The 22,782-nt window shown below is 40.1% G+C and overlaps 1 protein-coding gene across 1 annotated transcript in view; it reads left to right on the top strand.

Annotated features, from left to right (window-relative positions):
* Positions 1-18,602, top strand: part of LOC136771861 (calcium-activated potassium channel subunit beta-4) — a 30,665-nt gene extending 12,063 nt beyond the window's left edge. Inside the window, exons 2-3 of the mRNA XM_066724410.1 lie at positions 13,075-13,202; positions 15,898-18,602. Of these exons, the coding sequence (XP_066580507.1) occupies positions 13,075-13,202; positions 15,898-16,066 (297 nt within the window). The 3' untranslated portion in view covers positions 16,067-18,602. The remainder of the gene's footprint in view (positions 1-13,074; positions 13,203-15,897) is intronic.
* Positions 18,603-22,782: the final 4,180 nt, after the last annotated feature.

Below are 22,782 nucleotides of genomic sequence, written 5' to 3' on the forward strand. Positions count from 1 at the left end.
TTTGCCCACTGACAAAGAAATGATCAGTCTATAATTTTAATGGTAGGTGTATTTTAGCAGTGAGAGACAGAATAACAACAAAAACATCCAGAAAAACGCATTTCAAAAAAGTTATACATTGATTTGCATGTTAATGAAGGAAATAAGTATTTGACCCCTTCGACTTAGTACTTGGTGGCAAAACCCTTGTTGGCAATCACAGAGGTCAGACGTTTCTTGTAGTTGGCCACCAGGTTTGCACACATCTCAGGAGGGATTTTGTCCCACTCCTCTTTGCAGATCCTCTCCAAGTCATTAAGGTTTCGATGCTGACGTTTGGCAACTGGAACCTTCAGCTCCCTCCACAGATTTTCTATGGGATTAAGGTCTGGAGACTGGCTAGGCCACTCCAGGACCTTAATGTGCTTCTTCTTGAGCCACTCCTTTGTTGCCTTGGCTGTGTGTTTTGGGTCATTGTCATGCTGGAATACCCATCCACGACCCATTTTCAATGCCCTGGCTGAGGGAAGGAGGTTCTCACCCAAGATTTGACGGTACATGGCCCCGTCCATCGTCCCTTTGATGCGGTGCAGTTGTCCTGTCCCCTTAGCAGAATAACACCCCCAAAGCATAATGTTTCCACCTCCATGTTTGACGGTGGGGATGGTGTTCTTGGGGTCATTCCTCCTCCTCCAAACACGGCGAGTTGAGTTGATGCCAAAGAGCTTGATTTTGGTCTCATCTGACCACAACACTTTCACCCAGTTCTCCTCTGAATCATTCAGATGTTCATTGGCAAACTTCAGACGGGCCTGTACATGTGCTTTCTTGAGCAGGGGGACCTTGCGGGCGCTGCAGGATTTCAGTCCTTCACGGCGTAGTGTGTTACCAATTGTTTTCTTGGCGACTATGGTCCCAGCTGCCTTGAGATCATTAACAAGATCCTCCCGTGTAGTTCTGGGCTGATTCCTCACCGTTCTCATGATCATTGAAACTCCACGAGGTGAGATCTTGCATGGAGCCCCAGACTGAGGGAGACTGACAATTATTTTGTGTTTCTTCCATTTGCAAATAATCGCACCAACTGTTGTCACCTTCTCACCAAGCTGCTTGGCGATGGTCTTGTAGCCCATTCCAGCCTTGTGTAGGTCTACAATCTTGTCCCTGACATCCTTGGACAGCTCTTTGGTCTTGGCCATGGTGGAGAGTTTGGAATCTGATTGATTGATTGCTTCTGTGGACAGGTGTCTTTTATACAGGTAACGAGCTGAGATTAGGAGCACTCCCTTTAAGAGAGTGCTCCTAATCTCAGCTTGTTACCTGTATATAAGACACCTGGGAGCCAGAAATCTTGCTGATTGATAGGGAATCAAATACTTATTTCCCTCATTAACATGCAAATCAATTTATAACTTTTTTGAAATGCGTTTTTCTGGATTTATTTTGTTGTTATTCTGTCTCTCACTGTTAAAATACACCTACCATTAAAATTATAGACTGATCATTTCATTGTCAGTGGGCAAACGTACAAAATCAGCAGGGGATCAAATACTTTTTTCCCTCACTGTATTTAAAGTTTATGTCTATGTTTATTATGAGGCATGAAGAATTTAAGAATTTAAATGATGAATTAAACAGATGATATGATCTTATGGTTTGAAATCAGGGTTTTATAAAAGTAGGTCGAGCCCCCTATCAGTCATTAGGCGAGTCCCCTGAGGAAAGATCAGATATTGAGCAATCAAAGTATGCAAATGCAATTTATAAATCCGAAAGGACCGTCATCTTTTCTTACATGTCACTTGACAACCATAAATGAAGAAAATGTATTGTGGCTTCACAGAATTATTTTTTCACAGAACAACAGCTGTCAGTTAAAGCGTGTAATTTTAATTAGTAGGTATCTGCATGTTTCAGCTGCTCTGACATGGTACTAATAGGGGTTGAATTGTACCTTTGCTGAACTGAGCATTTCCACTAGGTTTGAAAAGAGAAACAAAGACATTGCCATGGTTTCAAACTGTTAAGTAAGTTGAAAGACCCAACTGTGTCAAAATAAAGCAGTAGAAAATGTCATTGAAGAAGCGTTTGAAGTTTAAAAATAATTAAATCAGACATTTCTGTATTTAGAGGTTACAGAAGTGAAAACTTCAACTGATATTAATTTAATGACTTACATTTTCTTAATACTAGATTAAATATCATGCTTTGTATGCATTGTGCTTTACATCCATTATTCAGCCTCCAAGTAATTTTAATCTACGGTGCACTGCTCTTCTTTTGAAAGTTGCCCCCACATTTTTGTTACTCCAAAGAACTTTTAATGAATTTACCCCAAATTACAATGGGCCTCATACTATTGCATGAACATTATGATGGGTCCTGCAATTTGATTATGCAGAGCACCAAAACAGCAGACAGACCAGAGCAAGCAGGCAATGTTGAAATTTTAGCATGGGAGAATCACCTCTAACAGTAACCTCTCCAGGTTAATCGATAAGTATTTTAAATCTTGCCCATAATGTTGGAGTAGTCAATTTAATAAAAAAAAAAATACACTTATTTATTTCCACCAGACGAATTATTTCTTCATCTTTTTTGGGGTAGATCTGTGTCACAAGGGGTCAGCTTGTTGCTATCTTTCTCATCATCACATTTTCCATTGGCAGATGCCCTGTAGACTTGCAGTAAAACAAAGTACCCTCTACTCTGTCCACAATCCCTTCTGCTTTCGCTCCACAAATCCTAAAAATAACATTACTGACACAGCTTTGAGTGACTGAGGGTGTAAAATATTTTCCCAGCTTCTAGCATGTCTTCACTCTAAGATATTTTTCAAACTAAGTAATGGTAAACACTGACAATGAGCCACTGAGCCAGTTTTCTGCACTGTAATACTACGGATACATGTCTGTTTAGTGAATAACCTTATTTTATTTATAAACTTATTGATTTCAAAAATGTCAGTGAAAGGGTATTTGTTCTCTGCAGATATGGCTAAGGAAAATGTTCTAGTAGGCTATCATATTATAGTAAAACAAATGTATATGTATAGCTCACTCTACAAAGCACAGACATAGTTCTTTGTATATGAGCTGCTCCCTCTATAGCTTTAACCTTTGTTTTTTTAAATATGAGTAACAGGCAAGTGTATGCGGATGAAGATCTACCTCTGAGTACTCAAGCTGGCAAAGACAAAAGACTGGCACTAGAGTAGGAATTTGGGCTTTCTCCAGAACTCAGGAGAGTGAAGTCCCCATGTCTAATATGCACAACACAAGAGGAGAGGAACCTCTTGGAATTAGATGAAAAATATGAGGACAAACCAAATAAAAAATAAATCAACTCTTCAATGCAGGAACAGAATAAGGAGACTGTATGTGCACTCTGTACTTGGCTCACAGTCCTAGACTTTGGTGCAATGCAGAAAAAAAACAGGTTTCAACAACTGATGCACTTAAAGAAGAGCAAAGAAAACAAAGATCTGGGAAGCAGTGGTGATTTGCATGAGTTGTGAAGGTTATGGAGTCTCACTTGCAGTTTACAGAACAGGAATCACAACGGAAAATGAGACGGATGATAATGGCTCTGGCACTTCATTTAGTGAGATGATGTGTTGCTGGGGTGCCATGTTCTAGATGATGGGTGCCAAAAAAGCAAAGCTAAGGTTCAGGCAGATGATTTAACACTAAAAGGAATGCTTTCAGCTCGATCAACCCTTCAGACTCCGTACTGATTTATGTATTGTCTGTGTACGCTACCGGGCATCAATGAACATGATGGATTGAGCCCCTTAATTGACTTGACTCGACTGGGCGTAGATGATAGGGGTAGATATATATGACGCTGGTAGGATCACTATAGATCTTCTCAATGACACAGCTAATCGGTCACTATAGTAGGTGGACAACCGCAGAATGCCATGTCATTACTAAAGGAGTCTTAGTACTAGTCTTTGGTTGTAACAATCCTGCACATCTTGTATGTGTTTTAAAAGGAGACAACCCTGGAAATAATGGTGAGTGTTTATTCATCGCTTCATTTATGTAACTTTCTATTCAAATCTCAAAATGGTTCTGAAGTGGAAATAGACACTGAAGGCTGCACACAGACGGTACCGCACTTCTGCCAAGGCATTTAGTCTGTAAGAAGCCTGGTTGGAAAGGCTCATTCCTAGCGTAGTTTTAGGTCTTCCCATAGAAATGCTCTCATGTTAGCTTCCAGACATTTTGACAGGGATAACCTCGTCTAGGTAGAGAAACAAATTAACAACACAGGGCCTGTTTGTGCTTTGGTGGCATTTGCTTGAAGAAAACTGGAAAGCTGCCAGTGTTGTAAGTCTGTTGACACTTAGCATATAAAATGCTGCAATATCCCCACAGTGCTGAAGGGTGCCAGTGTAGACAGACACCTAATGAGGACTGTAATTGAAAACAAGTTGGGTCCCTATTAATTTAAGTTAGGCATTGTTTGAAGGGCTACCTCTGACATGTAATTCTAATAGTGTGAAGTTAGGAGCTACTTTCAAAATGCCAAGCAACTGACAATCGGTTGGAGTATAGAATTAATGGATTAATTCATGAATAAATAAATAAACAAACATAATGATTGATTAATTAATCAACTAATTGGGTGATTTTAACATGACAGTTTCACCCTTGCTGGAGACAGATGGGTTTTTTTTTCAGGCCTACATTAAAATCAGAGCACTTTACTGGAAAAGAAACCTAAAAACAGCATGGGTCTAATGATTTCTCAAAGCTAATTGTATCTATTCACAGCCCTAGATTAGGGTTTTCACACTTGTGGCAGAGCACGGGATGAGCAAACTTCTCTCCATTTCGAAAAACCCAACTAAAGGATCTGTATTTGATGAAAGAGTCTTCACTGACACAATCTGAGTATTAAAACATTGTCCAGCCTTTGTCCATGACAATACTTTACAGGACACAAAGACGATCCCTGCAGTCCTTTTGCTTTCATTATGCAAAGAACATGCAACACAATCTTTGTGAACGCAGTCCTGACTAGAAATAGTTTAATTAGACCTAACCCCTCAGCAGCTGATTTCTGACTGATTCAAAGACATAAAAAATAAGACGAAAATTACAATCTTGTTTAGCTATGCATTTATTGTAAAGAATGATGCCTCATTATTTTAGTATGTGTGCAGTTTTCTTATTATTATTTATGAAAGGAGGATAATATCCTGTCTTTCTCTCCTTTTAAATTTTCAAGAGTAATATAACTTAAGGAATACAGTATAATGACATTGTATTTAAATTGGGGATTTTTGAACAATCAGTAATGACTTCTTAAACTGATTTTATTGGCATCCTTGCCTATTAAAAATTGAATTTATGGTCTAGTGATCTATTTAAGGTAGCCCGGGTCTGCCACACAAAAGAAAAAACAGTTAACTTTCCTCGTGGTCATGAGAAAAGCTGAAAAGATGCTTAATTGTCCTCACAGGAGTATTTGTGCACTCATACACTCATTTACCTATCTTTTGGCAATACATTTTTGCTGTTGTTCCTGTATCGTGTCAGCCTACCAATTATGGATTCCTGTGAAACAAAACAATCCAAATTATTGAGAATTCTGTAGAAGAAGAATACATACAGTGTGCAATGCTCTGAAGCTTGTAGAGATGTATATAATTAAGCCATGACAGCAACCTGGGAATTAATCAGATTCTTCCTTCATTTATCACACCAATATCCACTCCTGCCAGTGGAGGGACCTGACTCTACAGGTTTTAGAGCTAAATTAAAATTAATTTTCACCCAGTACTCCCAAGATGCGATTAATTTAAGTAAGTTTGAGCTCAGCTGGAATGAAAAGCAGAAGATCCTTTGGCTTCCAGGAGTAGTTGTTGATGTCACTGACTTTATGTAAAAAATGTTCCAGCTCAATCCCCAAGCTTGCTGCAAGGTTTTTTACATGTAGTCCCCTGTGGCTGGTTTGCACTCCAATGGAGCTTTCAATTATGTACTGGAATCCTTAACAAGACACATATATTTTGTTTCATTAGTCCCTTTTTTACACCTGTTAAATTTAATAAGTGAATTCCAATCACCAACATTTTAAGAAATGAAAATGTAAAATGTTCTCAATTCCAACAGAACCCAGTAGACACGCTCCAGTCATATGAATTTTAATATCTAAAAAATCATTAACAGGGTCCTGTCTTGCATTTAGGGAAAATCCAAGAGAGCAAAGAATAACCGTTGTAATATGAGGCGTGGACAGGACGAGGCGTTGCTCAATAATGAAACCAATATTGTCAGGATTTCTCAAAATAACCTTTAAAATTTAACATTTAAGCCTGTAGGTACCTGTGTTTGTCATTATTATTGGAGTTTCTCTGCAACAATGAATGTGCACAAATAGGTTTTGGGCCTTTCTGGAGTCCAGGCACACATTCTAAGTATGGGCTGGGTGGCTGTTAGGCGCTAACAGTGCTAAAGGTTGAAGATTTGATGCCATATGATCAGATAACCCAAGTTTGAATCATCAGCCTGTTTTTAGTTCATCATTAATTCCCAGGCTGCACAGGGAAGACATGAAGCCATGTGTCATGGTTTTCTGGTAGATTTGACAGTTCAAAGTCAAAACAGTTCATGCTCACGGCACAGTGTAAGAGTGAGTAAAAAAAAATTGTGTTGTATCTGAAAAAAACACATGTTCATCTGTTTGAATTGCACATAAAACAATATGTACCACAAGTATGTTTATATCTATCTATCTATCTATATATATATATGCCAAAGCTCTGCTATAAAAAGTGTTTTGCAAAAGGGTTTTAAAAGACAATTTCATGTGCTAATTGCCTTGGAACATTGTGTGAGGATAAGAATTTTAATTAAATACACTGCCCCCTTACTCCAACGCAGCCTGACACGGTGAGAACAAAGTGGCGTGAAGCTGTCACAAGCACCTCCAGTGAATCAGCCAAACCGCCGTGCTGTGTGGCACCAGACCGGCCGCAGTGCCACCCTCGCCTCTCTGTGGACCTCATACGCTATACTTTTCACACCAGAGTGGCATTAGCACCTGACTGGGGAAAAAACAAAACACAGTTACTGAGCCCAAACTGACCACCGATAAAATCAGCACTGTGTTTTTGCTGTAAGGCATCTATTGACATTATTCCAAAAATGTCGTTTTTGCCTTGCAGTCAAATCATAATCCTGATCATTTAGAAGGGGTTTGAAAAGCCATTTCTCGCAGGATGTTAAAAATGAAAGCACAAAATTAAAGCTTAAAAAGGTGTCTGTATCTGCACTGCATTGATCTTCAAGCTGTCTCACTATGTCTTTTAACTTTGGTTTGTAAGTAAAATTATAGTTTGAAGGGCAATGAATAAAATAAGCTTTGTACTAATCTCTGATACAGAATATGACATTAAAAATACCGTACACTAATTAAACTTTAGAAGAAACAAACAAGACCTATTACCCTCCTGTGACATGTTAATTTCCCATTCCAGCACAAGTGCTGTTCTCCCTGGGGCTTAATATGCCACAGTTCCCCAGCGCTTACCTTGACGCTACAAGCGAACGCAGTCTTGTCAGTGCGGCCGGTAATCTGTGGAGTGCAAAGTTTATAATTAACAAAAGGAAACGACAAACTGAGGAGAGCAGCTTGGAGAGAGAGAACTTCTGTAATCCCCACAGATGCCTAATCAGTTTGAATGCCAGGGAGAGACCTGGGCTTCTCGCACTGCTCCAGTTGCCAACAAATATCCTAACTGGATTTGTCTGGCAGGGCTTTGGAAAGGCAGTGGAGAAGGAGGTGTGATGGCAGTAGCAGATGGCCCTCAGGTGCCAATGTCCACTTGGTGACTCTTACACCTATGTGGAGAATGGATGGTGTAGTGGTTTCATCACAGTGACAGTGGAAATGCACAGGACATCTTTTGAATCCTGGCATTTACTGGTAGATTGCTAATGGCAAGATCTCTTCTAGTGCCAATAATAATCATTTAGAAAATAATTGGGAGCCCCACCAGGAAACGCCTTGTGTCTGTGCAGTAATTGCTGCTTTCTTTGTTCTTGGTAAATGATGCAATAATAATAGTAGATGGTAGATGTGGTATTATTCATACTGCATTAATAAAGTTGTTATAAAAGGAATAGGCTATATTGAAAAGCTCTTTGTACACACTGTGTGTGTGAAGACAAGCCTAAGTGACATCCTTCACTGGATTATTAAGTGCCTACCCTGATGGCTTTAGCCTGGATTCTTAAAAACTAGATGGTTCATAAATGTGCACCGCCTTATGAACTGAAGTTAAAGTGCTTTGAATGCCTGATAATGAAGAAAGGCCGTCTCTTCTTCCCAAGGAATGCACTCTAATCCATAAGCAACTCAAAGCACTCTGCTCAGCACCTGTGCATTGTTGCACATTCAGCTCCTTCACTGTAATCAGCAAAGTGTATGTTTAATGAAAATTAGACGCCAGCAGTGAAACCTGTCTCACTGTCTCATGGGGTGTGCTGGGTTGTACTTGGAGTAATGAAGATCTCTGTTTCTGAGGCCCTGAGGATCTTTTCAGTTAAATCTCAAAGCATTACCTTTGTTCAATGTGAGGACAGTATGACAATTGCTATAATGCACGGACATATAGCGTTTCAGCATATGAGATATATTCGTTTTTTGGAATGGGTTTGAATCAACTGTGGTAAGACGTCCATTGTTTGTCCACAGATGCCCCAAGACTATTCCCAGGTCACTCAAGTTTCCTACTGGAAGTGAAGTTTTAATGATCATTATATTTGACTTCTGAAGGGCAAAGTGGTGGCTTTGATGGAAATAGATCTGAGATGCACAGCATTAGTGTAGGAGGATTGGTGGGCAAAGACATTTCTTTCATCATTATATTTAGACCGTTCGCAGCTGCGTCGGTGTGAGTTATTGTGGACCGGGCTCTTATGTGCTTCTCGACTTTCTTCTTAATCTGTTTAAACAAACATCTCTGTGAAGATCAGCTCTTTTGTCCAAGTTTGTAATTCGATCACAGGCAAGAGGCAGAAAGCACTCCCAGTGACGGTTTCCCGTAGACCTCCATCAGCGGGGAGGAACAGAACAGCTGCCCATTGATCGGCAGAGACAGTGATATTGACAGACTTTGTCTAATCAGCCACACAAAGTGTCAAATTTCTTGTCTGATCAATCCAACAAGCTTACCCTGCTTTGCAGAAATGTCATCAGATTGAAGGTGAAAAGTGTGGTTCTCCACTAACTCGATCTGTGTTTAGTATTAGATTACTTGCTTCTGTGATCATGTCCCTGAACTGTCCGATTCATTTTCATTAAGAACTAACAGTGTTTTTAACTAATGTTTCTAAATATACTTCCATTTGGAGACACCACTGTATCACTCATAGGCAGGGGCATATGTTTAGTTGCAGAATTGCGGGGGATGCTGTCAACATTGGGCAGGACAAGTCCTCTACGCCTGGAGCCGGAACGTTCTCTCAACATTTGTGGGACGTGTCCTTCCGTCCCCCCTAAACCTACGCTTATGCTCATAGGTACATTGAAAAAATTACTTTGTCAAGTTATTTGGAACGCAGCCTGTTCACACACAATGCGTGCTGGGAAGGTTCCTGCTTATAGAGGTATGCTCCTTCATTGTCAGACATACCAAAACTGTATGCATTTATCACAATATTGCTCTTTTTGACAGGATTGTATTTAACCTAGTCTTCACAAATGCACTGCTCCAATTTTTTTTTATTGTTTTAGTGGCTTAGGGAGTGTGAGGGAAGGAGGAGAGATGTGCAAGCGTGTTGCCTCTGAGGAGCTAGTCAACAGTTAATGCAGCTGTTAACTGTACTGATCAGGCTAATTGACTGGTGTGACAGTTTCAGTGATTCCAGAGGAGAGCTCCACTGTTTGCTCTTCACAGTTGAAATCCAGTGATTGGATAAGTACTGTGCTTGATTAAAAAGGTCCAGCTGACAGCACTATGCAGAATGCCTTCAATTTTCAAATATTTGCCTGGTGTGTGGAGAATGCTTGTTTGTTGTGAACTGTAATGGGCCCAACCTAAATATGATGAGGGTTATTACATTGCAGCGTCATCCTACGAAAGCAGCAGGATTGCGCAACACTCCTGCGCTGGGATCTCTGTGAGCGAGCCCTGGGAGTGAGATGTACCGGCATGCTTTTGCAGGGCTATCCCATACTTCACATCTGCTGAACAAACAGTCTGTCTCGGTTTTCTGGCGAGGAGACAGCTTGCAGCAGGAGTGTGATGGGCAGTCGTAGACATCTGTCTCCATACTGTACCCTCCGTTTTTTTATGTGTAATATATAGCGGGAATATAGCAATACTGAGAACTGAAAAAAAAAAAAACTTGCACTTGCATATGCTCTTAACAGGGGATAGGAGGGCAAGTCAGCACAGATGATATTTATTTGCAGCTTTTCTCTTGAGATGTAAAGCTGTTAAGATAGACCAGTCCTTCTTTTAAGGCCAGGGATTTCCATCTGTGTCTTTCTCTGTCTCTTGCTGGCGTTGCCAAATTTTCCACCTCACTGTTCATTCATTTTTCACCTTTATATATACTGGTTCACCTGCCCTTAGATGATTGGCCTACCTTTTCACAGTGCAAAGATGTAGGCACGAAGCAGAGTCATTTAATCTAAAGCACAGACTAAAATGACAGGAAATGAGCTCAGCCCAGCTCTGCAGTGTTTAATCGCTCTGTGCAGTGTAGCACTGTAACAGACTTGCAAACCCCAGTAAAGTATGATGACAATTTATAAAAAAAACAGTGGCAAAACTGGAGATCCCAGCAGAGCAGACTAAAGCATAGGATGTATTTAATGCTTTTAAAGTAAGGCTATATATTTAATATTTAATTTTACAAAAGGGTATTACAGAAGTGTTTTGTGTGGTAAGCATTCGGTTTCAGGAAACATCTCTCCTTTATTATTGTGTTGGGTTGTTCTTGTTTTTCTGCAAGATTTGTCCCCTTCAAATTCCCCCCACTGCTAACCCTAAAACAGGTTGTGGAGCTTTGGTGTGTTTAGGTGGGCTGAACTGTGGTCAGCTGGACCTATCTGGTTTGTGTTCTTAATTACGGTTAGTGAGGTGCTGATGGAAGCAAACTAATGCTTAAGACTTTACAATGTGTTGACATTTTTAGATATTATGTGTGACCGCATTTTCCTCTTTTAAAGCTAGGGTTTTTTATCTTCTACTTAAAGGAGGGTATGTATATTTACCATGGCGAAGGGAGATCTTGCTATTCATGACTGTTTCCTTACAAGTTTGAAGTCAAGGTCTCCACTGGGGGCTTAATGCTGCCAGACAGCCATCTGATGCCTACCAGCTGCTTGGAAACCAGCAGAAACTTGGCATAGCAATCTTGCCTTGTACCTCCAGAGAAAAGTAGCAGTACAGTAAATCCCTGCCTCTCCATGTGTGTGTTTAACCCTGCTTCCATACTCAAGATAATTGGTACCTCGGTCTGAAAAACAAAGGCTCCACATCAAAGGTCCAGGGCATTGTGGCACAAATGTGACTACAGCTAATTTCTCTAGTCCCTGTAAACACAAGCCAGAAGAGACTGACTCATTTTTGATACCTCTCCAGTAGCTGCATTTGATTTCTTAAATAAGGTATCGCACACTACACACTTAGGTTTCATGATAATTCTCATTGATTTTTAGAAATGTGACCATATGGGTTTCATGTTTTGATTTTTTACTGAGAGGGAGACGTTCAATTCCAAACCATACTGCTTCTGCCCATGCGCTAACTGGAAATTCAATTAGTAAGAAACAAATATAGCAGACTGAATAAAAGTGAGTTGAAAGCAATGCAGAGGTTGAAATGTTCTTTCATGATATTACAGGTCTATTTACAGAACCAATGCACCCAAATGAACAGGAAAAAAATGAACCTGCTTAGTGGCTTTTTTTTTCTTTTTTTGTTTCCTGTCTAGACATTGCCTCGGTTTTGTTTTCTTCTGCTCCAACACCTCTGTCTGTTCTGTTCAGCAGGAGCTGTGAACACTAGCCCCTGACTTCAAATATTATCTCTGAGCTGCGAAACAAGGACAATTACAACACTACACAAAAAAACTGTCTGTCTGATCTCACAACAACGTAACTGATTTTCTGAGCTAGGAAACGCATGCAAGAGGAATACAATTTAACATCAATGGGGATGGTATTTTCCCCCAAATGCATTTGTGTGCATGTGCATAATCCCAGAGTATGTTGGTGAAGCAGATATCAACACATTTACAACCAATACAATTATGTATTTGTCTGCAAAGAGATTGAACTGAAGTGTCCAAGATTTCCCTGTAGTCAGCAAGCCCAATGCAACAAGTAACTTTACTTTGAGCAGCAATAGCAGACGAATCATTAAAAACACAAAAGCTTCCCTTGTTATGAAATTAGATACATTTTTCCCGAGCCCTTTTGTTTGTCTTATGCGTTATCAGAAAGAAAACAAACTGAATTTTTCATCTCTCAAGGCAGTATTAGTCGTCTAAGCTATTAATATCCTCACTGCTGTGCTGTTTGGAGCACCTCTCAATACAGTAATATCTGTTTATTTCCATGGTAACCCTGTTCCCCAGGTGGAATATTGCTCCTTGTGGACTAGAGGACACATCCTTAATGGCTCATTTTTAATTATTGAATTAAGGCAGCAGATGGGGTAGAAGGAGCATTTGTTGTGTTAGTTGACATTTAGCTTGTGCCTTAGAAAGAAAGCTTTATTTTTATTTATTTGTAAAGTAAAACTATAAGGAGAAACAAGAAGAAGAAGAGGAAGAGAGATCATGTTTGCTGTCGACACATTTGTAGATCTATGCTTAAAACGGGAGAAATCTTTGGCCCTACTACAGCAGCTTTGTCATTTCAGTCCTGCATGCCATACAATGGGCAACTGTGAATCAAACCCAAGACGCACAACGCCACATGGAGATTCCAGTAGGGATGGCTTTAACATGTGCTGCGAGAGATATGAATGACATTCGGGGAAATGGCAGCACGTGAGATTTGATTGAGTTCTTTTGGATGCCGATCTGTCACATGTTGAATGTTCTCTCTTTGTTTCAACAGTGTTCGTACATTCCTCCCTGTGAGCGAGACAACCAGAAAAACTCTGAGAAGGTTCTGATGTTGCAGGGTTACTGGACAGAAGAGATAAGTTCCCAGTCCTTCACCTGCTTCTTTAACCGGCACAGGAGGTGAAATTTCAGCTTGTATTCACACACATGTAGACTGCAAAAGGTGACTTGGACTGCAAATAGAGACAATATTGTAAAGACACCCTCCCACCCCTGCCCCCTTTTGTTTCTAACTTTCTAAGAAAAATATATCTTAAATATAAAATTTACGTACATACATATGCAGTATTTTGAATTCATACTGTACATATATGAATTCATACTGTACATATATTTGTGGGTATTTCGGTATCTTGCTTTCTTCTTGTTTTACTAAGCAACCAGACCAGCAGATTTAATCCAGTTTATTTCATTGTGTTGGTTTACAAATAAAGATAATTGCGGGGTGGGGTTGTGTGAGCAGCTGCAAATAAAGATAGGCACTGCTCTTGCTCATTAGTAAATCCTGTATCAGCTTTGGAAAATCTCGCCAACATTGTGTCAAGGCAGATGCAAGGAGCAATTGGAAGTCAAGGTCTTCAAATGATACCAAACTCGTAGTTGTGCCCTGTCTTTATTAAGGCTGCTGTGCCGCAGAAAGTTCAGCTAATCACGCAGAAGAGGGTCACAGAGGGCAGACCGGTGAGCCGTTTTTCTTGACACCTCTTCATATCGCAGCGCGCTGATGAGGAGGTGACGACGGTCTCATTTGCCTCCACGCCAGTGTGTGCGAGCCTAATTATTGCGTGGGCAGCTTGATGGAAGAATTAAGTATCATTTAACTCAGAAAAGATACGTTCTGTCAGCAGCATTTATTTTGGGGAATGGGGGACGTATGGGGAATTGAAAGGCCCCCGAAAACTCCAAGGTAACGGCGCCGTGTAACCGTGGAAACCAGATGTCCAGAATGCAGTCTGTTCGAGCGTATGGGTTGCTTCTTTATTTCCCAGCGGAGAGCAGTATTAATTTGTCAACCGCCGACCAAAAACACTCTTATCCGCTGCTCCCCAATTGTGTTAGCACCTCTCATTTGCACGGCAGGCAGATTCATATCAAATGCTGCAGGCGTCGGTCTGTGAGGATTTCTAATGGAGATGTGATGCTAAGGTTTGGGCACCACAGCTCTACAGCCTTCCCACGAAGTGGCCAGGCAAGTCTCTGTAAAGCCCTTGAATGACAAGAATCCTCAACCTGAGCACCTGAGGTCCCAAATCTGATTTATAAGCTTCGAGTGCTGGAAATCTCCTGTGAGAGGCCTCGGCGGCTGTTCTTAAGATAGACTGTCAAGAAGGAAGGGAATGGAAATGATTCGTCGAGGGTCAGTCACGTAACAGCCATGCAAGTGTCAGGGACATGGCTGCTCTACGGTGGGCGATTTACTTGTGCAGCTCCAGAGATTAAAGGGTTTAGCCATGTCAGTCTACCTGCGAACTCCCTGCCACTTAGTCCAGGTGTTGGGTTTGAAGACAAGACAATCCATTTGACTGTCTTTGGATGTGAAGTTGTATTACATTTCTTGTTATAATATTACAATGTATTCTTCTGTTTTGCCACTTTGTCAAAATCCGATAGCGTGATGGCAACTGAAAAAAGCTCTGGAAATCTGCAGAACATATTTATATATACATATATATGTATGTGTAATATGATCCCCATATGGAACCATTTTCTTTAATGAAAACAGTGTTCAATGATAGCTGGATAGTTGGATGTCATCAGAAATGTGCTTTATGTTTTTTGTGCCCGACTCCAAGTCATTATGTAAAAATATTTTTTCTATCTCGAGCTGCCAGCTTGAAAAGCAGCAGTTTGATGCTTCCTGTAATGTCAGTAAACAGACGGAGTTTAATTTAGCCTCACACCCCATTTGTTGACCTGATCTGCTTTCTAAAAGTTTCATCTAAAGTAACTGGCTCCCTGATCTGAGCTCTTTTGATGCAGTGTTGGCAGGAACCGGTCTCACAGGACATGTGGCTGCTCCATTCAACCTAGCAAGGACTATTTTATTTATTCTCTAATTAAAATATTTACCCAGCTGTGACATGGTATATGTTTACTGAATGGCATTCATGCCTCACAGCACAGCTTCACCGGTAGGCTATCATTAACTTATTGAGAATTTAAGAACTTTTGTCACTGTCTGCAGTGGACGGACTTAAATTAAACTCCTTGATCCACCTTCTGCTCCTGCTTCCTCTCCCCCCGCCCCATAATTCTTTAGAGAGTTTGAACTGTCATCACCTCCTCATCAGTCCAATATCCTTCATGTTCAGGGAACAACTTTACAAATCATCTGATTGGGATTTTATCAAGCTTTGTCTTTTCCTTAATGCACAAAAAACACATTTATTTTATCCCCTAATAAATTAAATAATTTCCTCTGAAATGCTTCTGGATTTTTAATCAACATCTACAGTGCAGCCTCATTTTTTGGCTCACCTTTCACTGTTTTGCCAACTGAAACACTATTTGTTGATGCTATCAAACACCCTCTCTCTGTGTCGAAGTGAATCATACAGGTCTGCCTAATTCATTTTCTGTTGCATCCAGTCTTCCTGTAATTAAGAGCAATGGGTTAGGTTCTTCCTAAGGAAGTTTGCCAACAATTTGTGGGTTGTAAATCAGCAGCCTTAAAATCAATATTTACAACTTCAAAGCTGTGTAATGGATTCATTCTCACTAATCTTGCACTGGAGGCATTAAAGTTTGTCCCGAGTGCTGCCTGCCCTGGCTCTGTGTACAGTGTGGTCACAGCCTGTGTTCCTGTCTCTCCCAGGCCAGATGACGTGCTGTTGATGAATTCCCATGATGACAACGTGCTGCTGCACTGTGTGCTGTGGCCGCTGGTCACCCTGCTGGTGGGCGCCCTGATCGTGGTCCTGACCATCTGCACCAAAAGCCTGGCGGTGCGAGCCGAGGCCATCCAGAAGAGGAAGTACTCCTAGAGAGAGAGAGGCACCGGACTGCCAACGTCCATCAGCACCCTCGCCCACAGCCGAGAGCCATTAGGACAGACAGAGCCACAGTGAAGGAAAAATAAAAGCAAACCAAACAAGTATACGTACAGACACATGTCCATGCACACGACACACACACACACACACACACACACACACACACACATAAATAAACAAGGATGAGGATTGTGTTCAAAGGCCCATCTCTGCTGCCTGGTTGAGTGATGGAACAATGTCTCTGCAGAAGCAGCCTCTTGCTTTGCTGCACTGACACATGTCTGCGGGATTTGCAGCTAAAATGAATGTTTTATTCGTTATTTGTCTTTTTTCTGTTCGTGTCTCAGTGTCTCAATGTGCAAAGATAAATCATCGTGGTTTAATAGAAATATTCCAGGAGTGGGGAGGTTTTTGTGGATGCTGAAAGTGTGTTTATTTTGTAATGTTCACATCTGTGTTATGTACAATATGTATAATGACTGGCTTAGACTGTACACAACAAAATTATATGATGCTGCGCCTGTTTACATCCATTTTTGATGTCTTGTTTTGTGTCCGGTCAGCTTCTGCTCTCCGTGCTGAGGGCAGTGCTGAGGTAGTGGCTAAGTGCTCTTGTCACCACTGGCCACGTGGCTCTCATGAGCTCCTACTGTAAGTGACACCAATCCATACGGACAAAATCTCTGATGATGTCATGCATATGGCTCATGGCTCCTTTAGCTTTAAAATTGTAAGAGGTATCCTTCTGTCATCAGAATAAAAACAAAGTAATATTTTCAGTGTGTTTATCACTTCACTTTAGCCCACCTACACATTTGAATAAGATTGACTGGTTGTTCGACATTGCAAGAAAACTAGTCACGAGAGGCCTTGTGCTCCTGCTTTCATTGTTCAAAGACACCGGCTAAAACACTTTTGCAGTTATCAGGATACTTTACTATGGATCACTGGTTCAGTGGCAAGCCGAGGACCCATGCTGACTGTAGCTGGGGGCTTATTAGACCATGCTCTACTGAGAGAATAGAGTAAGTGAGGCAAGCCTCGAAATATGGCGTGCAATGGTTTGTGTGAAAGAAGTCTGTTTTGTATAGACCCTGAAGATAATATGTGTCTTTAGTTTCCATATATCTGGTTTCTAATATGAAAATTATATATATTTATATTTTTGCCATTCTTGAAAACTTGCTTCAGTGAAGTTCTGCAGTGTTTGCTATCCTTTCCTTTTATATATTCCCCCACCCATTTGTGGGCACTGGGGGTTCGGATTACAACACATCATGCAATTTTGCCCTTCTTCCCAACCCCCCTACTCTTTTCACCTCTTCGTGTGACTTTGACGCTGTTTACAATCATGTAAACTGTATCAGCAGCCCCTGTTTAAAAACTATTTGGGATAATGAGGTACTTTCTTGTTGCTGCTTTGGCCTGTGCAACTATTTCCAATCTCCATAAATGTTTCAGGCAAAACAAAAATAAACAAAATCAGATCCATTCCTGACAGTGTAGGGTACATGACTTTTCTCAGTTTGTAGAATAAAGGGAGAAATGAGAAAATGAGGGCGAAGATGACCATATCAGGTTGCCATTTGTAGAAGGCCTTTCTGTGCCAATTAAGCCACCTGTTCAGCATTGTTTCAAAACCTGTGACCAAATTCCAGAAGTCCAGTTGAGTTTCCAAAATGTTCACTTTGTTATTTCCTACAGACAACCTTAAACCACATTGTTGATTGATGCTGCTTATAAATACTTTATTGTTCTGAATGTCTGTTTCACATAAAAAATGCTAGACACTGGATAAAAACACAATTCATCACATGAGACCTTGTGAAAATACTTTCTGTGAAAAATAGGATTGCAGTGTGATTAAGATCTGGTTATAAGTCAAACATTCCATTGGAATTAATTTCCCCCAGCTTCATACATAATGTTAGATTTGTTTAATTCATTCGTTTCATTTTTTATAATATGTCACTGAAGTAAGACATTCTCCTCTGGATACAAATATGTCCGGTATTACTCTTGGTAAGAAATGCTTCTATTCCATGAATCACATGAATCTGTGAACCATCCAGTATCATGACCTTCAAGGATGTACTGAGATTATTTCAAATTTGTGACCCAAAGGAAATGGCACCATTTACTGAGCCACCAAATATATTTCTTGTAGCACTTACTTTTCTTTGGTGATCAGATCAGACTTATGGGGACCACTTGTGCTTCGCTTTAAAACACACAAGAGTTTGAAGTTTGTTATTGCTGCCTAAAGTAGATTGTAATCCACAGTGGAGTTGTGTTTTTGAAAGATCTCCAGACTACTAAACTAAATATTTGAAAGCCAATACATAACACATTATGAATAGTGCCTGGTATAGAATTGAACTCACGTATGTCTATTGTCTTCAAGAGTGTTGTCTACTTGTTTCAGAACACCTCTTGATAACAAATTGACTTCTTGTGGAAGACTAGTTAATTTTATAAAGAGCTGTGATCCTCATTAAATGTTTGTTAATAAATAGCTGGTACGTCACTTTTTCTGTGTTTTCTCCTTTTGGTTCCCCGTAGTGAAGATTCCTGCCTGAAATTGTGCATTTTCTTTATATGTGTTTCGATCACAACCCAACAATGTCTAGTTATTCTTAGAACTACAGCATCTCTTCTTAAGCATTTACTTTCACCACAAACATTCATTTTGAATTTGCATAAAATGAAACATTTATATAAGTACAGACTATTTCAGGATGAATGAAATCATCTTCTTACCACTGTGGGTACATCATTCCTGAGAGTAGGCCATTAGCCACAATATAATAAAATCAAGAAAGTGTGGCCCCATTCAGATGCTATTCCCACTAGATGCCAGAGAACAAATAACAAGAGATTGAATTTATGATTCAGGACTATTTGATGGCCTGGAGTGAAGGGTAGTTTATCACCTAGTTTATAATGGGATTGCTTTACACGTTGCAATGAAACAACAGAATGAGTTTAGTGCTCCCATTTTTGTTAGGTTATTTTGAAACACTTGGCAAATTCTGAACTATAGATACATAGAAGACTACCCCTCTATAGTACTAACAGAAAAATATTATTGTGATAAAGAAAGGAATAATCTTCTCAAACACATAAGGGAGAAAGCATTTTAGCCTGACAAAAACACAAAGGGGAAACAAGGGGCAGGGATCGTGATGTTGGAGTGGCCTGATAAACTGGCTGTGGAAATGTATAGTATTTATAATATACAAGTTTTTGGTCAATATGGGGAACATCGGTGGCTTTGAGGGCAGGTAGGTGGAAGTATACTGGAAGGCCTTACTACAGACATCAGTGAGGAAGAGCAATAACCACTCGAGAGACAATTCTTCATCTGAAAGTCCCTCCTTTACCCACAACCCCCTCACCTAGCATTATAAAAACACACAACTGAATGAATGTAAGTTGAGAATTGATCTATCCTTCATCTCAGCTGGGATGCTCTTTCATTTGTTGCTTAGCGCATTGTGTTCTCAATGTAAATAAATGATGAGGATCAATCTTTAGCTTTAGTCTGGGTTTATTACAGCCAGAGAAACAATGCCAGTCCCTCAATATTATCCCAAAAGGCCACAATCATGGTCTTGAATAATGTCATTAAAAGTTTGTAGTAGTAAAACCATTGGACACTGCAGTCCAAAAAGACCTGAGTTGGGCAACCTTGGTATAAAACATGGAACCATGAAGCAGAGGTGGTAGTGATGGAAAGAATACCGCTAAGGTCAGAAACTCAACTATTCTGAAAAGTGGAAAGTGGAAAAGTAGTGTTTGTCAGAAGCTTGACCTGGACAAGGGCGTCTGCTAAGAAATAAAGAAGAAGAAGAACTTGAAATGAATCCAAATTAAAATGCAATATTTAAAGTGTGAACCAATAGAATGTGTGCCTCAGCGAAGAGTACCAAAAAGGGAATTTGTTATTTTGTTTTTAATTATTTAGACTCTGGGTATGCAAGGGCATGCTTAAAATAGGGCTGTCACTTAGAGTCTCGGTGAAATATATCTTCACAATAAGGTGTCCGCTTGGGAACGATGAAACTAAGATTCTAATTCCAGTAATTTATGATATCCTTACACATGGATCACTAAGATCACTGCTGTGAGCACAAGGGGGATTTTATAGACCAGCAGAGCACACCTGTTTGGGCATGTCCTCGGTGGATTGCAGGGAATGTGTGGACACTGTGGAAGGTACCAGTCTTTGACGCAGTAACCTTTTTGATGAAAAGATTGCTTCATGAACACAGAGTGTGCCAAGTTAGTACCTGGAGAATTCCCATTGAGTCTCGCATGTCAAACGGGCAAACACTTGGTGAAACTTGTGATGATGCACCCCAAAATAATTGTAGGCCACATGCTTATGCACACCAGGGCTGACGTTGACTCTCAGCACAGTGGAAATATCACACTGCTGTCTATTTATCACTTTACACATGTATAACAAACGTGTGAAAACCCTGTACACCCTGACAGTTTTTGCACATCCTTTCCATGGGGGTGGGGGGTCAAACTGCCACCACAGACACTATAGAATACATGAGAGGAAATCATTTAGCTTGTTTTTAACTTCCTATGCTCAGTAGCCTAATGATCCCATACTCCATCCAGACGGTTGTGCTTCCAGTGACTCATCACGCATAACATGACTTGACAGAGTATGACATTAACGTCTCCGCAATACGGTTCTGTTGTATTTAATACTGTGTCTGTAGGTGCCAACAGTCTAGCTTCTTATCTCCAAGACAAGATACCTTTTTAGGCCTGATTGGTCCCTAATGAATCACGCTATGTGTGAGAGCGTGACTGGTTTGTAATAAACCTTTTCTTTTAAAAAAACAAACAGTGCCAGGTTTCAGACTGAAGGAGCAGAAGACAGAGAAATATTAGCAAAACAATAAGGAGCATCATGGCAGGAAGCTAAAGACATCCCATGAAAGTGTGCTTGCATTAGGAATTATCGGGATCTTGTACACGCAGGGCAGCAACTGTCATAGTAATTTATAAGATACTGTCTTCTAAAGAAACGTTAAGAGGTTAATATAATAAAGGAAATGTTCCCGACAGCAGTGTGTTCAAAGGACTCATTTTCTTCCTCCGTTCCAAAGCCATAACTGCATGTAATAAGCATTTGTATTTGTTATTAGTGTCACCATCTTTGCAGCTACTCTTAGGATCTGGAGTAAATATTAATTTGTTTTTAAGTAAATATTTTGTGAGTTTAGAGCGAGGCGAGAGACCCACAATGTCTTGCAGCTCTCAAGTGTTGGCTTCTGGTACTCCGTCATCCCAGGATAGACTGCTACGTTCACAAGGACAAGCTGAAACAATTTACATTTACATTTCCCCCACTCTCCCTTAATGTATTCAGATTGAAACTGATAAACCTGGGATCATCTGCATAAAAACAAAAGCACAGGATTCATTGCAGCCGTTATCACAAATCACTCTGAAGATTTGTTTCCTGTTCCGTACAGAAACATCGAAATACATATCGAAATGTTCAGACACACTTCTCACACTCAAAGTATCCTGAAAGGAAAAGGCTGGTATCCAAAAGAACCACATCTGGGTTTATGTAATGTGATTGATCTTTTTAGTTTTTTTTCATTAAGCCACTGATAAGTAAAAGTTCCCTGAGTTAAAGGGCGTCTCTTATTAAATCCACCCCGTCCTCACACCTTGAGAACATTATTACTTTTCTGTGAATTTATTGTCAAAGTTGAATAGTGCAGCAGAAGGGCATCTGACAAGGAGGATGCACTGGATGTTAGTGAAGGATTTATTTCTCAATAATACATTGCATTCAACTTCATTCTCTCTATTCGGAAGCATTTTGGTTACTAATGAGCACAAATCAAAAATGTATGAGTAGATTCTATACCAAATCTTATTTTTAAGTTTTAATTTATTTTTTCAGTTTCATTTGATGTTTTAACACTTTGTTTCACCCCTCTCCCCCCCCACCTCCTTGCAATACCAGTATTTATAGGCATCCTGGGAGGAGAGAGATGTGTTTCATTTTTAGAATAGTTTTCAAGATTTCAAAATCCTACCATGATAGGAACAGCTGCTACCAAATTTAAAAATAGTTTGAATTGTGAAACTGCTTTAGTCATGTATTACTGTACTCTCCATTGATTTGAGTTATTTTTTATGTTTTTTCAATCAACTCAATTAACAAAATGAGTGCTGTAACTGGAGGCCTATTTCTGGCCCTCCCCTGTTGAAATGCAGCTCAGTCTGAACTCCTTGCTGAGCACGCACAGTCAATCACAGCAGCGTGTCTTTGATCCCGATTGATTGACAGTACTATCTCACTTTGGGAAAACTTCATAATTAACAATGATCTGGATAGACTGCTGTAATTTTAAAATAGTATATGCAATAGCAAAGATCCCACTGAGTAAATAAAGAATATTGTACGCCATAAAAACACGCTTTGTGTATGGTATGGCATTTAAATGACAGGCTGTGCATATGGGAAATTGCCTGACTTCCTTACAAATCAACCTCTTTACATTTGACATCCTCAGGTATTAAGAAGCATTATTATAATCACACCATGCCTTGTGCTCCAGACTGCAACACAGAACTATGAGAGAATGGAGACAGTTACACTTATAAAAACATGTTGAATGACGTGTGTACAATTGCTGTCCCTGATAGTAAGACGGTGGAGC

The sequence above is a fragment of the Amia ocellicauda genome, chromosome 15 (genome assembly GCF_036373705.1).
Source record: "Amia ocellicauda isolate fAmiCal2 chromosome 15, fAmiCal2.hap1, whole genome shotgun sequence".
Classification (NCBI taxonomy): domain Eukaryota; kingdom Metazoa; phylum Chordata; class Actinopteri; order Amiiformes; family Amiidae; genus Amia; species Amia ocellicauda.